Here is a 15,518-nt window from a genome sequence, read left to right as displayed (position 1 = left end):
TCCCTGGTCCGGGGATGGGGGCGGGGAGAACACACTGCACGTCCCCTACAATTTAGGGGTTCATGCACCTCCACTGCCACTCCAAGCCTTCGCCGGCAACCCAGCGAAGGTCAACCAGGCCTTCCCTGGGTTGCCGTCTTAACGCAGGCCTGGCTGTGCCCTCGGCAGGGGTCTCGGTCAACATCTGGTGACCCAAACTCGGGGCCATGGAACCGGGCCGAGGGGTACGGGCTCGCGTCTCGAGAGCCGCAGAGCCGCGTCCCGGGTGCCGAGTCCCAGGAATGTGGGAGGGCTGGGCGGAGAGGGCGGGCAAGGCGGGGGAGCTTCCTCTGCCCGCCGGAGGGGAGCCGCCCGGGAGCGCGCGGGGAGCGCCGCCGCCCCCTCCCAGCCGCCCGGCCGGCCCGGCGGGGGCGGGGGCTGCAGCGGGAGGGCGGCGATGGGCCGCGGTGCTCGGCAGCCGGTCGGCCGGCCGGGGTGGGAGGAAGCGATGAATATTCAGAGGGGGAGGGGAGGGAGGGGGCTGAGCGCCCGCCGAGGCTCCCTGCAGCCCCATCCGCATGACGCGCGGAGGAGGCAGCCGGAGCCGCCGGAGCCGGGATCAGGGCGCTGAGCGCGGGGGGTGGGCGCCGCTCGCTCCGCCCTGCGAAGCCCCTGCGCGCCCAGGGACGCGTCCACCCCGCTGCAGCCCCGCCAGGCTCCGCCGTGTGGCCGCTGCCGCCGCCGCTGCTGCCATGTCCCCGGGGAAGCCCGGGGCGGGCGGAGCGGGGACGAGGCGGACCGGCTGGAGGAGGAGGAGGCGGAGGCGGCGGCTGGAGGCGGCGACTAGGGCGCCGGGGCTCGGAAGCACGGCGGGGCCCGACTCGCGCGTCCCGGGCACGTTCCAGGGCGCGCGGGGAATGAAGCAGGCGGCGCGGGAGGCGCGGCCGCCTCCGCGTTCGCCCCGGCTCCGCTGGGCGCTGCCGCCGCTGCTGCTGCTGTTGCGCCTGGGCCAGGTGAGATGGGTGGGCCCGTGGGGGGGCGCGAGGAGGGTGGGGGCGGGACTGGCAGCCCCTGCACCTGCCCGGGTGCGCCCTGCCTGCCGGGATCGGGGGAGGTGGCGGGGGGTCCGCGTCCTCGGGGCCCCCCGCTGCTGGAGGCCGGCCTCGCGCTCCGGCGACGGAGCCGTTTCCCCGGCTGCCGCGTACACGAGGGAGGGTGGTGGGCTTCGGGGTCCCGGGTGCCCGGAGCCTCCCCGTGGCCGGCCCCGCGCGGGCTGCAGGCCGTCTCTGGCCCGGCCCTGACCCGAGCTGGTCACATCTGGCCGGCGCGGGCCCGGCTCGCCAGCCCGAGGCGGCCGGAGGGGGCGTGTTTGTGGAGGGCTCCCGACGCGGAGCCGGGCGGGCCTGGCCGAGCCGCAGCCGACCTCCGACCCGGCCTGCGGGGGCCCGAGGGGCCGGGCCGAAGGGCAGCGGCGGCGGCCGCGGGGAGCCGGGGCAGGGTCGGGCGCCGGGCGGCGGGCAGTGGGAGAGGCGCGGGGCCTCCGGGCAGAGGGCGCTGCTTCTGGGGAAAGTTCCCAGCCTGGGGAGAAGGTGGCCACTCGCAGGCGTGCCTCCGGGCGACGGTCCTCTTCCCGGAGAAGCTGCTTGCTTCCCTGGATGCTTAATTCGTGCTTTGTGGGCGCCGGCTCCCCCCCCCACCTCCCCGCCCTGTTTTCTAGCTTCGCTTTTCAGATAATGCTGTGCCTGCCGTTTTGGTGACGATCTTTCTGAAAGCGCCGTTTCCCCTTCACGGTGTTCCCACGGGGTGAGGCCGGGCAGCTGGGAGATGTCCCCATTTCACAGATAGGGAACTGGAAGTGAAAAAGCAGAATCACCCAGCCCTGCGGCGGGAGCTGAGCCAGCGGGTTCGTCCTCACAGCTTTCTAGGAGACTGCTAGGGTCTTGAACTCGCAGTGGAAAGGGCCCTGATGATACCCCTGTTGTGCATTTTGTAAAGGAAAAACCTTGCTTCTTTTATACAGACAGCGGCTCTGAGGACATGATGTTTGAAAACCTGGGAAGTGAGTTACTGGCTGGGTATGGAACCTGGCTTCAGGGAAAACTGTTTTTTTTTTTTTTCCCCCCAGGTCCCTTCCTTTTCTCTTTCTTTCTTTTAAATTGAAATGTAGTTCATTTACAATATTGTATTAGTTTCAGGTGTACAGCAAAGTGATTCGGGTATACATATATATGTATATATCTATATATATACTTTCGATTCTTTTCCATTGTAGGTTATTACAAGGGAAAACTTTTCAAGCACAAATAAAAAGATTGTCTGAGAGCAGAGACGTCAGCCTTGGGGCAGCAATGCAGCCCAGCAGGCAGGACAAGAAGGCAGCTGGGGCCTGGGGGCTGCGACAACTCTCAGCACCCAAAGGACGCTCTGGTTGCTAGTGTCCCCTCACAGTTTTCCTCGGCAGGCTTTGAACAGGCTGTCCTGAAGGCCTGGAAGGCTCTGTGACCTCCTGCAGAGAATATTGGATTAGGTGTCAGAAGACCAGCTCCAGGGCCGGGTGCAGGTTGGACTTGCTCTTCCGTCTCCTCCATCCTCAGTTAATAGCTTTTGTAGCATGGGACCACCTGCCCCATAGCGTTGTTTGAGGGACTTTCACTGGCCAGTGTCTGAAAGAGCTTTGTAAACATTAAAGTGTGTCCAGGGCTTCCCTGGTGGCGCAGTGGTTCAGAGTCCGCCTGCTGATGCAGGGGACACGGGTTCGTGCCCCGGTTCGGGCAGATCCCACGTGCCGCGGAGCGGCTGGGCCTGTGAGCCATGGCCGCTGAGCCTGCGCCTCCGGAGGCTGTGCTCCGCAACGGGAGAGGCCACAACAGTGAGACAGGCCTGCGTACCGCAAAAAAAAAAAAAAAAAAAAAAAAAGTGTGTCCAGATGGGGTTAACATTAAGGTACAGTGTGTATGGACTGTCTTCTCCCTGACCCTGTAAGGAAATTCATGGAGAATAGTATATGAGATTAAAAAAATATTGCCTCATATTGAAGATCTTTTGTACCAAAGTTAATACTAAAGAAATACTTCATTTATTTTTAGTTTACTTTGGTACATATATATTTTATTATATTATTTATGGTTTTGCTTGGGCCCTGATGGTTGCTAGCTGTGCTTTGAATCAGCGAAACGTTTCTTGGGTAAATTTATTTCTTGCCCAATCCTTCCTTGTGTTTCAATAGCATCTTGCCATGCTACACTTTTCCCCTATTCAGGTATTTCCTTCCTCTCTAATTTGTCCTGTAGAAACTCAAGAGGGCTCTTTATTTCTCATTTTTGGATACATTATAAAATAGGAAGTCTAAAAGGCTCTCTGAAAAAGCATCTTCAAAATCCACATTTGACGGTCTATTTTGATATTGGGTATTTCAGGGATTCAGCGCGGTTTTTGAGCTGGACCAGACTTCAGGGTAGCTCAAGGTCCTTTTTCTTTGTTTCTTTGCTTGTTTCTTTTCTTTTTCTTTTTTTTTTTTTTTTTTAATAAGGCTATTGAGGCCCAGGGAAGACAGTGATTGGGCTGAGGTCACCTGGCAAGACAGTAGAGGAGCTGGGACTGGAACCTGTGTCACTTGCCCGTGCCTCAGATTTTCATGATGCTGTTTTCTGGGCCGTGTTTTCTCTTTGTTCTTAATTTTACAATAGGCACAGCCCTGCCTCACTGTGTACTCCTGAAACTGTGGGTGTAAATTGAGTTTTTCAAAGTCGAATCATATTTGAGATTGAAAGTCATATTTGAGATTTCTGAAGCTTGTACCATACATATAGGAAATGTGGGTGAAGTTATCCGACTGCCTCCCTAACACTTGGTTGGTTTTGTAAGGCTTGGATGGTGTGTGTTTTTAAATGCAATCAACTGTAGCAGCTTAAAAAATGGCCAAGTTGTAGAAAAGATGAAGCTCTGTTTGGGCATTAATGATAATGGGTACGGAAGCAAGGAAGCTGAGGTGCTGGAAGACTTAATGCTTAGTAGGGCTGGAAAAGCAATTTTTTAACCTGGCTTCTCATCCCCCTTCTCCAAGACAGGAAGGATGGCCAGAGATGATTCCAACATGAGGACTTTGCTGGGTGCGGTGACTTCACCCATTCTTGTAGCATTTTTGCCCACTAATTTTGGTTTGTGTGTATGTTTTAGGCAATGTGACAAAGCAGTTTTTCCCCCTTGCCTCCTTCTTTGGAGAAAAGCAGTCCTGACAGATTCTTTATAAAATCAGCTTGATAGTGGGCTGCTTTAGAATGAAAAACAAACAAACTGGTGAGTGATAGCTGTTTTGTTGGTCTTATAGTGTTTTGGATTTGCTTTTCCTTTGTTTTCTTGTTTCCTGGTGAATAATAGCTGTTTGTGTTTATTGTCTACTGTAGCTAATCCTTAAGCCCTCTTACCTACCTGTTTCATCCAGGGTACAAAAAATTATTTTGACTCCCCTTGAACTTGCTTGTTAAAATTCTCATAGGGGTGACTTTAAATATTTTTGTTTTGCTTCAGAACAACAACGGAAAAACCAAACGATTATGTTTTGTTTGCAGACGGTTTAAGAAAACAGAGCAAATTGGTTTATGGTTAGACTGTGACTTTGAGCCGACTTCAAGTTTAGCCACACGGTGAAGATAACCACAGAACACCCAAGGTTTCCTAAGCAGAGAGAATCCTGGCTCCTGAGCGAGCAATTTCGGTCAGCAAAGAGGTTATTTAGCTCCTAAAAGTAATCTTTGCTTGGGGTTGAGGCCCAGGTAGAGTTGCTGAATGACTGTAGGCCTGGGTTTAGCCAGCACTTCATCAGCAGTTACTTACTTAGTTCATTCACTGCTTGGCCAAGAGAATTTTTTAGAGTGTAGGGTAAGAGGCAATTTTCCCTTCGAATAGAATGCTACTGACAACATTAATTAATAGGTAACTTTATATATGGCAGGCACTAAGGGTTTTAATGCATTATCTCATTTGACCATTGCAGAAATAACTGAGAGGTAGGTGCTATTCATGGTCCCATTTTATTTTATTTTAATGTTTTTTCTTTTTTAATTTTGGCCACACCACGTGGCTTGTAGGATCTTACTTCCCTGACCAGGGATCGAACCTGGGCCCCAGCAGTGAAAGCACTGAGTCCTAACCACTGGACCTCCAGGGAATTCCCTGATCCCGTTTTATTTGGGAGAAAACTGAGGTTCAGAACTTACCAAAGATTCATAACTAGTACATGGCAGAGGTGGGTTTGCCATCTCTGCCGCTCCAGTTTACTGTCCTGTGCTGGAAGAATTGATGTGTTTTACAAAAGTCTTCAGTGTGCAGCTAAGAGAGGAGGTGACACAGATGAGCCTATCTATGAAACAGAAAGAGACTCACAGACATAGAGAGCAGACTTGTGGTTGCCAAGGGGTGGGTGGTAGGGGAGTGATGGGTTGGGAGTTCGGGGTTAGCAGATGCAAACTATTATATACAGAATGGATAAACAGCAAGGTCCTACTGTATAGCACAGAGAACTATATTCAATATCCTGTGATAAACCATCATGGAAAAGAATTTTAAAAAGAATGTATATATAGGTATAAATGAATCATTTTGCTGTACAGCAGAAATTAACACAACATTGTAAATCGACTATATTTCAATAAAAAAAGGAGGGGGAAATAAAAAGAGAGGAGGTGACTGACCTGTGGTGAAGGACAGGCTTGTGGGGCCTGAACCCTGATGGGACAGGGAGTCATTTTGGGTTTTCTGCATTCTAAACCCTGTAGAATCTACTCCATTTGTAACACAGACAGCCCAGGAACCCCCTTTCCTGCTCATGTTTCTTTGGGAGCCTGAGTATGTTAGGCAGGCCTGCTTTAGTGGAGACAGAATGGGATCTGGGATGGAAAGACCTGGTTTTAGGTCCTCGCTCAGCCAGTTAGTAGCTGCCTAGACTTGGGCAAGACACTTAACCTCTGTGACTCCTCATTTCCTTATCTGGAAAATGGGACTAATACTTCCTGCTTCACTGGGTGGCGGAGAGGATCAAGTCAGATGGAAGAGGAACTGCTCTGTAAATTCCGAGTCTCCCCGTTGCTAGTTGTGGCTGCTGCTGTTATCTGCGGAGGGGAGGTGGGGCTTCAAGTCATTAATTCATGTAACAAATATTTATTAAGTGTCTCCCACACAGTGGTGCGGAATAACCCTAGTGGTGTGCAAAATGAACTTGGCTCACAGAACATTTTAGAAAAATGTTAATAATTATTTATTTTAGGGGAGCGTTAGTAAAAAAGTTATAAGTGAGATGTCCAACCCATGAGGGTCATGGTAAATAAATTTGTTTAAACTTAATAAAAAGTTAAGCTAAAGAAAAATATTGAGTACGGAATTATGGAAAGATGCTGTGGTTACGGCACACTTGTAAATGTGATAAATTGCTTCAATTAGGGACGTGCTGGATGTGGGACAGGCACTGAATGGAGGTCCTGGTGATGAGCAAGAGAAGCAGGTGGCCTCGTGACTCTTACAGGCTGTGGGGCTGACATCATTCTGATCACCCCCGGCTAACCAGTCACAGGTGTGATACAGGCTGTGCATGTGACGTCTTTGCTGCCCCTCCAGAGAAAGGGCTGGCACTGGATTTGCCAGGGAAGGAGTGGTCATGAGAGGGGCAGAGAGTGTCTAAGTGGAGATCCCTGGAAGCTGCAGGTCTCTCAGACCAGAGAAGTCCACAGCAATTTTGTCACCTCCCCGTATGGCTTTCCAGTGGCTTTTCTGGTGACCTCTTGGAAGACGGGAGCTGTAGGAAATTTGTTATTACTTCCTTATCAGTGATAGGATTCCTTAATAGTCATCCTATTGTCTCAGAATTTCCACGGCATGTAAATGCCTGGGTGACGGGTGGTGGCAATGAGACAGCAGATGGGAGGCACTTTGAAAGCGAAGTAGTGTCAGTTCCCACAGAAGGTCTAATTTTAAACATGCAAATAATTTTCAGTTCCACTTTTCCTTCTTCCTGTTAGAGGGAAGCTGTGCCCTGTTGCCATTTCTGAGGCTTGAGCAGACAATGTCATTATTATGCCACAAACTATCTCCTTCTCCAGGGCAGGGATGGGGTGGTGTTTTTCTGAGTGCCTGTGCTGGTCACAATCCAATGCTGTTTCATGGCTTCTGAGCAAAGAAGTGAGTGAATATTAAAACTCAGCACCAATACGGGTCCAACACAGTGGTTCTTAATCTTTCAGGGGAGGGAGAGGTTTAAGACCCTTACAGGGTATGCAAAAGCGAAGAATCCTTTCCCTAAAAGAAATGCACACATTTACAATTCAGTATCCAATTTCAGGGGTTTCACAGACTCCTTAAAATAGACCATGAAGCCCAGGTTGAAAACCCTCCAATCTAAAACTGTAACATTTAGAAAAGTATCAGTCCTCTTCAAAGAGATAACCCTGTGGGTAACCTTGGTTTCCTCCCAGGAAAAAAAAGTTTCTATGTAATGTATACAAGTATCTGTGTTGAGCTTTTTAAAAAGTTACATTAAAGGAAACATTATATATACATTGTTTTCTACTTAGGCTTTTAATTTTTTAATACTTAGTTATCTTGGAGATTATTTCATATCTGTGCCCATAGTTTTAACTCATTCCTTTAAATGACTGCCTAATCTGATGTGTGACTTTCCCAGTTTATTTCACCATTCTCCTGTCAATGGACAGTTAAGTTGTTTTTAGACACTCTGACCCCCTTTTTAGGAATCATGCTTCAGAGAGTGTCTTTGATACATATTTCTTGTAACCTTCACAAGAATTTCCATAGGGTAAATTTCTAATTTTAGGATGGCTGGGTTAGAGGGTACATGCATTTAAAAATTTGATGGCTGTTAAATTTTCCCCAGTTTGTACCTGCATGCATAGGCTTGGAGAGTGTCTGTTTCTCCATACTCTCAGCTGAATTGAGGATTGTTAAATTTGTAAATGTGTGCCAGCCTGAGAGGTAAAAAATTGTATCCTGTTACTTTTAGTTATAGCTTCAATTTTGAGCATTTTTTTCTTGTTTTGGGCTATTTGCATTAATTCCTTCTTTTTTTTTGGTGGGGCGGGGGTTAACTCCCTGTTCATTAAAAAAAAAAAAAGATTGTCTTTTTGTTATCAATTTGTACAAGCGCTTTGGAAACTGAGGAAGTTAGTCCTTTGTCTCTAATTTGTGTTTCAATTACATATATTTTCCAATTATTTTAGATGCAGCCCTTGTCCTTAGGAACTCAGAGATAAATAAGACCCCTGGGTGATGAAGAGAGTATAGACCTGAGAGCCAGCCTGCCAAGTTGGAATCCTAGCTCCACCATCTAACTAGCTGTGTGCTTTGGGCAGGTGCCTTAACCTTTCTGATCCTTGGTGTTCACATTTCTAAAATGCTAATAATAGCAGTGGTACCTTTCACAAAGGGTAGTTGGATAAGTTAAATGGGATCACATTATGTTAAAGTTCCTTGTAAATAGATATAGAAATTTAAGAACATTACTTCCTTTTCTCAAGAATTAGGTTTTTAAAGTTAGGGCAAAAGGCCATAATTATGAATTGTAAACATTGTGTTACAAAAAATTTTAAATTGGATTTAAGAGATTAAATCTACAATGGATGGTATACATACATACATATGTATATGTGTTTATATATATATTAAAATGTATAATGTGAAGTAGTGTAGGCTTCTCGGCTAGCATAATTTAAATTATATTTCTCTTTTGACAAGTTAATATAATTGAATTAATATAGGTCAGATGAACACAAGATATGACTGAAGAATGGCCAGTGTGGTCTTTGCCCCCAAAGAGCACAGGAATAATGACCATGTCCTTTAAAGCAACAGCGTCTTCCTTGAGTGTCTCTCTTTCTCTTGTGACCTGGCCAGCTCTGGCTGTGGCCACCTCCTATCTCTGGGGACATTTTCTGTAGGACCAAGAGGACTTATTTTATGCCACCAACTGAAAGTTTAAAGACATAATCCTTGACTCTAATTGCAGGAGATGGGAAGTTGAGGGAGTCTGTGTGGACCATGCCACCCTGTTTCCATGGCAGCGAGGTGATGCTGCATTTCCTGCTACTGGCTGAGGGGCTACCACGTTTTCATGTCCTTGTGTCATGGCGGTTATTCCTTCCCCACTAAGCATGGACCACACTTGTGGTCTTGTTTTGCCAAGACATTGGCATACTTTACTACTTACAAAAACGAGAATATTAATTTTACCTTATAGTTTGCAAGGCCTTCAACATACGTGAACTCATTCAGTTCTCATAGCATCCCTGTGAGTTTGTCATTGTTATTCCCATTTAAGGTGTGGCTCAGACTATCTCTCAGTGTCTTGTCCGGTCCATTTCAGGTGCCATCTGTCTTTTGCACAATAATAATGTACATTCATTGTGTAGCCCAGTTTTTAACATTAGTCAAATTTAGAATTAGCTTTCAAGAGGCAAATGGGGCAGTTGAGTCCCCTAGTTTGGTTCATACATAATTATTAGGTTGAACCATATGAAATTACTGTTTTTGGTCCTTTGATACCGGTAGTTGTATATGAGTCTACCTAATATGTCCCAGAAAATGTTCTTTTAAAGTGTGGTTTAGAAAACCAAATCATAGACTTGCATGTTGTAAAGCAGTATATTTAAAACCATGGATCATAAAATCAGTTTAGTGATTTTAATAGATAGAATATATTCTATCTATTAAAAAATGATAGAAGAGAAAATATTGGCATCTACTGTATGTAGGAAGGGTAAGTATTCCTTTATGAAACTTGTTTCAGTTATATATGTGTGTGTGTGTGTGTGTGTGTGTGTGTGTGTGAATGTACTGAATTGAGTATAAATTGAATTAATCATGGCTTCAATCATTGCCAAAAACCCTGGAAGCCATTATTATAGGGAATGGAGTGATGGAAGGTGTGGGGTGGGGGTGGGCATGCAGGTGGTTTCTGTTTCCAGGGACGGTGGAAAACTAGTATAAAGTCCCCAAATGTGCGTCATCAGTGCCCCCATATATGACTGAAAACCATTATGCAGTGGCTGGTCCAGGAAGGCCCTTAGGAGGAGAGAGTGTTGACTGGCAACTGAGGAGGCCTGACTTTTAGTAGTTGCCCTTCTGGATAATTCGGGGGGACCACCCCAGTGGGACAAGCTATTGGCCGTGCTCTGCGTTCTTTGGTAGATGGGTTTGTTAGGGAGCTAACAGTTGTGGACCACACGTCCACTGGACCACCACTGGACCACACGTCCAGTGTGTGGTCTACTTTGAGTGAGAACTTAGGACGTCTCAGGGGAGCTGAGGCTCTGAGGGCTTCACCCATCTGGTGGACAGTGGAGGACTGAGACTCACGGCCTAGATGTTTTTTTTTGTTGTTGTTTTTTTACCTCCAGGCCATGCTGCCCTCATTCCACTCATGGTGATCTGCACTGGCCTCATGCGGATCTCTGTCTGGGGGCTGTTAGTGCAGTTGACTGGAGGATCCTGATCCAGAGATTGATTTGATTCCCCTATGAGTCAGTTCTGTTTTTTTCTTTTTTTTAAATATAAAAAATTTGAAAATACAGATAAATAAAAAAGAAAGCAGGGACTTCCCTGGTGGCGTAGCAGTTAAGAATCTGCCTGCCAATGTAGGGGACACGGGTTCGAGCCCCGCTCGGGGAAGATCCCACATGCCACGGAGCAACTAAGCCCGAGCGCCACAACTACTGAGCCTGTGCTCTAGAGCCCACGGACCACAACTACTGAGCCCACGTGCCACAACTACTGAAGCCCGCGCGCCTAGAGCACGTGCTCTGCAACAAGAGAAGCCACCGCAGTGAGAAACCCACGCACCACAACAGAGTAGCCCCACTCGCCGCAACTAGAGAAAGCCCACGCGCAGCAAGAAAGACCCAATGCAGCCAAAAATAAATAAATAAAGATAACATAAAATAAAAAAAAAAGAAAGCAAAATTATCTGTAATCTCCACTTTCCTGAAATTAACTCCTGGTACCATTTTATGACGGGTGATCTTTGTCTTTTTTTATGCTTGTTCTATCTATCTCTTTCTCCTAAAATAGGATTCCTTCCTACACATGCTTTGTAATTTATATTTTTCATTTTTTTTTTTTATTGGGTTAGATGCTGGTACCCCAGGAGGTCACAGCATAAACATGAGGCTTCTTCCTGGAGGGTCACTGTTACTCAGTAGAAAGTCTTTTGAAAAACATTTTTATTTCTTTAAACAAACAAACAAACAAACATGGTTGCATCTAGAAAAATTTCAGCAAATACAGGAGACAACAAAGAAATCTGTACCCTGCAGACCCTCTGGGGGTGTGAGTTCACTCTCCTCTGCTCTTCTCAGGGGCATTTTGTAAAGTAGTGATAATATGTTGCAAACATTTTTCCCTTGAGAGTAAATATTCTTCCCTTCTCTAACTTTCGGCTGTTGCATCCCATTGCATTATATGGAGGTGCCTTAATTTATCTCATTCATCCTGTTGTCTGGTTTGTTTCCAAAACTTTTTGCTGTAATAAAGACTGTTCAGATGACTTTGTGATTAAATCTCTGAACACATCTCTGATGATTGCCTTAGGATAAGTGAAGATGATAAAAATAGTAGCTACCATAGGTTGAATAGTTATTATGAATTGTTGGCAGCACTTTGTATGTATTAACTCGTGTATTCCTATGTTGTAGGTACAGGGAAGGAAACCGAGGCCAAAGACTTATAATCTGGTCCATGGCCACACACTGTGCCGGAACCTCAACCAGCTAGTTGTGGGTTTCCTTGGGGACACGGGGAGATCTGGGAGGATTGCCTACATGGGCCAGGATGTGTGTGAGTCTCCTGGAAGGACAGCAGGCTTGAGGGCCATTCTCACAGGTGGGAGGGTCTCTTCCTGTGGGATGGGAGGCACATTGATACTTGCTGCTCAAGTGCCATGACATGGCAGGAATGAAATGCTTCCCCAAACCACAGAAGATAAGAGTGATTTTGCCGTGGATTTTAGGTCCTGGAGCCATAAGTGGTAAAGGCTGCCTGAAACTTTGGGGCCTTGGCCCAGGTCAAATGAATGAAATAATGGCATCATGTTGGGGTCTTGGCTTTCCTGTTGTGAATGAATTTGGATTTCATAGAGCTTGAAATTGGGCATGGATGACATGCCTTTAGGGTGTCCCATAAGAAGAGAAGCATGGAAAAGGGCATGGGCTTTGGTGTCAGCAGAAGCATGGACCCAGGTCTATGTTCTTCTCTACAGCCATGCCTTGGAACTTGTTACATCATCTGGAAAATGGGTAATAATTGCTGGGCCACGTGTTATTAGGGTTAAATGAGGGAAGGTGTGTGAGGCACCCAATCTGGATTGTGGCTTAAGTGTTCGCTCCCAGCTCACCCATATTAACACAGTGCCTCCTGACTCTGGGGCTGCAGCTGCCACGTGCCCAAGGTTGAGCAGACTTGCTGTGCAGGTGTTCAAACAACTTCTGCCTTAGTGCCCAGGACCATTGTTGTCTAGAGTGGTCACCAGATCCTACCATGTGAAGAGAAATTGTAAGGGTGCAGGACGGGAGCTCTTATTTAAGATGACATGTTGGCACATCTGAAGATGGCCTATATTCACTTTGAATCATAACGATCTCTAAAAGACAATAATGTTAATTAAGCTAGAGCAGGAGATCATGAGAGAGAGAGAGAGAACATACAACCAGCCATAAGCCAGCCTTGACTGGAGGAGAGTAATGGTCCTGTTTGTCTTTTCTCCTTGTGGTGAGGCCATCCCGATCCGTCAAATCCTTGCTTCAGGCAGAAAATACTTAACAAGCTCTAATCCCTTCTTTTAGATCTAGTACTCTCCAGCCTAGCCTGTCTTTCTTTCTTCCTTTCTTTCTTTTTTTTTGAGATTATTGCAGGCTTTATAGAAAACTGCCCAGGGGAGATCCAGATTTCCAGGGTGGGGTGGGAAGGCAGGCCTCAAGGCAATGCGTTGAAGGAGGGTGACTTCCTGTGTGCAGAGGCAGCACAGGCCAGCCATTCTGCCTGACCCGCGGGGGGTCGGGGTGGGGGGGAGTCAGGGAGAGGCGGCCCCCTTGCACTCACCAGTTGTGCTTTGGAATCATGGAGAAGGCAGGGCACTGAGGCTCTGACCCTGGACAGGAGGGCTTGTCCCTTCCTCTTCCAGAAGGATATGGGGGGCAGGGGTGGAGAGGTGGCAGCGGGGAATCTCCAAGGGAGAAAAGTCACATGGGTGGGAAGGAGCATGTGGCCAGCAGCTCCCAGCCCTTCAGAGCCCCTCCCGCTCCCCTCTCTGTGGCACAATGGGTCAGGTGACCCTGGTTGTGAGGCCAGACCATCTACTTTGCACCCCCAGGACTCCCTCTTCCACGATCTCCCATGGGGATCTGCTAGTATGGTTGGGGGGTGCTTCGCATCTGCGCCTGTTTTGCAGGGCTAGAGAGCTCATCCTAAGAGGAAAGGGGGCTGGGCATTTCCCAGGGATGGATTCCTCACTGGACCCTGACCCAGTGAGTGGAAGTGTGGGTACTGAGTGCAAGCGACGGATGTAGGAGGAATTGAGAGCCTAAGACCTGGGCAGGGGGATGAAACTCAGATCGGGGTGAAGAGCTGAGAGTTTGAGATTGGGGACAAGGACTGAGTATTAGGGTATCAGAGCCACAAGTGGGAAAGGCTGAGGATCAGCTCCGCACTAAGGCTGTAAAGGGGTGCGCCTGTGCCTGGGATGGGAGAGAGAGAGAAGAGCTGAACCCCAAGCCTGGGCCAAGGAAGGGAGGGGCCTGAGCTAGAGCTGGGGTGGTGGGTGGTATGAAATACATCCTCAGATTGGGGGAGGGTGCTCAACCCTCAGACTTCCGGGATGTAGGTCTCTGTACAGGATGGAGAGTGAAGAGCTTCGAAATGAGAAAAAAGGCTCAAAGTCCACAGAAACCTTCTGGTGGGTTGCTGTGCTTCTGAGACCAGAATGGGATGTGAGGGCCCCCGAGCCCTCGAAGGGAGCTGAGGGCTGCTAGCTGGAGTGTCGTCTAGGGGGATGTTTCCTGCTGAGAGGTCTGGGTTCAAAGCACAGGGTAGTGGAAGCAGTCCCAGGGCCTTCGGATTGAAGGACAGGTTCTCTGGGTGAGTCCTGAAAGGGGGAGGGGGCTTCTGGTGGTTCAGGAGGGCTGTCAGAGCTTGGGATGGGTGGATCGGGTTTCTGGAATCAGAAGAGAGTGTCTCTGGGTCTTTGATGGTGACAGCTCTCAGAGGCTGGGGAGGGGGGTACAGCTTGGGGCCCCTGAGTGGGGGAGATGCCATAATCCAAAGATCTCAGATTGGTCAGCGGTAGGTCTCAAAGCCCCGAGCTCGTGGGTGTCTCATACCCATGGCCTCGGGGTAGGCCTTGGGTAGCCTGCCTTTCTTAGTTTGCTATACCTAGCTCTGCTCCATATAGTTTGGCCTCATCATCAAGCACCCATCTTCTGACTTCATGCCTCAATCCGTTCCTCAAGATCACCTCCTCCTGCAAACCACTCTACCCGAAACCGTCTCTGATCCTGCGTCCTTATTACAGTTCAGACCTGGTGCTGAAATTGTTTTCATGGCTCAGACATAACATCCAATGTAGCCTCATTGTATCTGGCTACCGGGAGTCCATCCCTGTGAGGGTGGACATCAGAGAGCTTGAAGTCACTTCGGTTGATAGTCTTGTAGGCTTGTTCATGGGGCTGAGAGACAGTACGTGCCCTGGTTAAGAGCTAGGGCTCTCGAGGAAGAAGGCTGCCTGGGAATTCCTTGTTTTCCCATGTTGTTTAACCTCTGTGCCTCATTTCGCTTATCTATAAAGTAGTGGTGAGTATATGACTCAGCTCTAGGGCTGTTACAGGGCGTACATAAGATACGGTATGTATTTAGCACTTATTAAGTATCAGTAAACATTGCAAAAGAAAAAGGGCCACGTGTTGGGTGGGGGTGAGGCTCAGACCCTCAGCCTCTGTCTGACCACAGAGTTTGTGACCAGCCTTTTGATTTCCTTTGGAAGAGGCACGTGTAGCGCTTAGCCTTTGCTGTCCCCTGGAATCCGGCATTTTGGCTTTGAGGTTGTGTCCCAGTGTGGTTGGGGTGAGTGGGGACAGCTTCTTTTCCTTTAGAGCAGCGTCTCTCAACCTCATTTGGGGCCTGATAATGCCTTGTTTGGGGGCTGTCCTGGCCACTGTAGGACGTTTAGCAGCAACCCTGGCCTCTGCCTGATAGATCCCAGTACCCACCTCCCCCAACTTGTGACAATAAAAAATGTCTCCAGATATTGCCAAACGTCCCTGAGGGGTAACATTGTCTTTGTTAGTAGGGGGCCCAGCTGTCCTTCCATTCCCAGGTGATTGCGTCACTGACTTCCTCTTGTGAGACCGTAGGTCTAAAGTAACAAGCGCATTTATAGATGTGACAAATAGCCACATTGCTAGATCTCAGAAGAGGATTCATGTTCCACCTCTGCTCATTCAGTGAGTACTCTTTAGGGATGCTGTGATAGGTACTCCTGTGCCAGGCTC

General features: G+C 48.3%; 1 protein-coding gene across 1 annotated transcript in view; it reads left to right on the top strand.

Annotated features, from left to right (window-relative positions):
* Positions 1 to 542: 542 nt before the first annotated feature.
* PTPRJ (protein tyrosine phosphatase receptor type J) overlaps positions 543 to 15,518 on the top strand; it is a 168,357-nt gene continuing 153,381 nt past the window's right edge. Inside the window, exon 1 of the mRNA XM_027114695.1 lies at positions 543 to 992. Coding sequence (XP_026970496.1) covers positions 558 to 992 — 435 coding nt within the window. The 5' untranslated portion in view covers positions 543 to 557. The remainder of the gene's footprint in view (positions 993 to 15,518) is intronic.

This window comes from Aethalodelphis obliquidens, unplaced genomic scaffold (genome assembly GCF_003676395.1).
Source record: "Aethalodelphis obliquidens isolate GAN/ISIS:26980383/991018 unplaced genomic scaffold, ASM367639v1 scaffold14, whole genome shotgun sequence".
NCBI lineage: Eukaryota > Metazoa > Chordata > Mammalia > Artiodactyla > Delphinidae > Aethalodelphis > Aethalodelphis obliquidens.
This window is presented reverse-complemented; position numbering and strand designations above follow the sequence as displayed.